Genomic DNA, 1,697 nt, shown 5'->3' on the forward strand with positions numbered 1-1,697 from the left:
TATATATATATACCATTTGATACACAAACATACGTGTGTGTGTGTGTGTCTGTGTAGCTGTGTGTGTCTGTGTGTGTCTGTGTGTGTGTGTGTGTGTCTGTGTGTGTGTGTGTCTGTGTGTGCGTGCGTGCGTGGGTGTGCGTGTTACTGTGTACCTCTTCCTTTTCTTCGTCGTCGTCGTCGCCGTCGACCCCTTTGTCTTCGTTTTTTTCTCTTCCTTTTGCTTAGCTTTCCTCCTCCCCCTCCTCCTCCTCCTCCTTTCGGTTTCCCTCACCAATTCTCCTACTGTCAAATAAGTCAACAATAACATTAACCAAGTGTAGGTGTTCGACTATAAAAACCTCAACACATCACTGCAGTCCCAATCAAAACACCATCAACAGACGCAAACCATGGACTTCTCTGATCTGTAAGTAACCAAGTTTCCTTACACTTTTATAAATACACACACACATATACACACACACACATACACATACATACATACATACATACATACATACATACATACATACATACATACATACATTCTTGTTTTTGGCACTCCGTCGCTTACGACGTCGAGGGTTCCAGTTGATCCGATCAACAGAACAGCCTGCTCGTAAAATTAACGTGCAAGTGGCTGAGCACTCCACAGACACGTGTACCCTTAACGTAGTTCTCGGGGATATTCAGCGTGACACAGAGTGTGACAAGGCTAGCCCTTTAAATTACAGGTACAACAGAAACAGGAAATAAGAGTGAGAGAAAGTTTTGGTGAAAGAGTACAGCAGGGTTCGCCACCATCCTCTGCCGGAGCCTCGGTGAGCTTTAGGTGTTTTCGTTCAATAAACATTCACAACGCCCGGTCTGGGAATCGAAACCGCGATCCTATGACCGCGAGTCCGCTGCCCTAACCACTGGGCCATTGCACCTCCACATACATACATACATACAAGTGTGTGAATCTTAGCGAAGGATATGCTGAATAAAATCATAATTAACTGATCCGCCCTCATTTTCTCTTACTGAAAGCCAAGAACTTTTCAGCCAAGAACGTACATACATACATACAAACATGTAATACTTCACCCCTGGAATCATGGGTGTTTTGTTCATCATCCTTAAACAACCCTTATTCAGGGACCTTTTGAGCGGGAAGGGCTACTCGTCGTAAAGTTTGGGCCTCGTAAATTTATACCCCAGCGTCACTTTGATGGCGTGTGAGAGATGCCCTCTCACTATGAAAGATGCTCTCTCGCTATGAAAGATGCTCTCTCGCTATGAAAGATGCTCTCTTGCTATGTATGTGTATATAGGCGGATGGCCAAGTGGTTAGAGTGTTGCTCTTACGATCGCGAGATCGTGGTTTCAATTCCTGGACCGGGTGATGCATTGTGTTCTTGAGCAAAACGTTTCATCAAACATTGCTCGGCCATCCCTTCGAAACCTGACGTATGGTACACGTCAGGTGTCGAAGGGATCACAAAACAATGTGTTGCCAGGACAACGTTGATTTGGTGGCGCAGTGAGTTAATGTACAGCACGTGCCTTTGATCACTATAAAGAATCCTTTTGTGCAGGCTGCTCAGCCAGAAATTGCAGAACCGTCTTGTTTTGACCGTGAGAGACAACCGTGAGAGACAACCATATGTATGTTGTCAACCGTGAGAGACAACATACATACATACATATATATATATATATATATATATATA

General features: G+C 44.3%; 1 protein-coding gene across 2 annotated transcripts in view; it reads left to right on the top strand.

Moving 5' to 3' along the window:
- Positions 1–274: 274 nt before the first annotated feature.
- Positions 275–1,697, top strand: part of LOC106884264 (tryptophanase) — an 11,552-nt gene continuing 10,129 nt past the window's right edge. The window contains exon 1 of one of the 2 annotated variants that reach the window (XM_014935547.2): positions 275–409. In XM_014935547.2, coding sequence (XP_014791033.1) covers positions 393–409 — 17 coding nt within the window. In that variant the 5' untranslated portion in view covers positions 275–392. The remainder of the gene's footprint in view (positions 410–1,697) is intronic. The other variant, XM_014935546.2, reaches the window with a different exon arrangement.

This window comes from Octopus bimaculoides, chromosome 17 (genome assembly GCF_001194135.2).
Source record: "Octopus bimaculoides isolate UCB-OBI-ISO-001 chromosome 17, ASM119413v2, whole genome shotgun sequence".
NCBI lineage: Eukaryota > Metazoa > Mollusca > Cephalopoda > Octopoda > Octopodidae > Octopus > Octopus bimaculoides.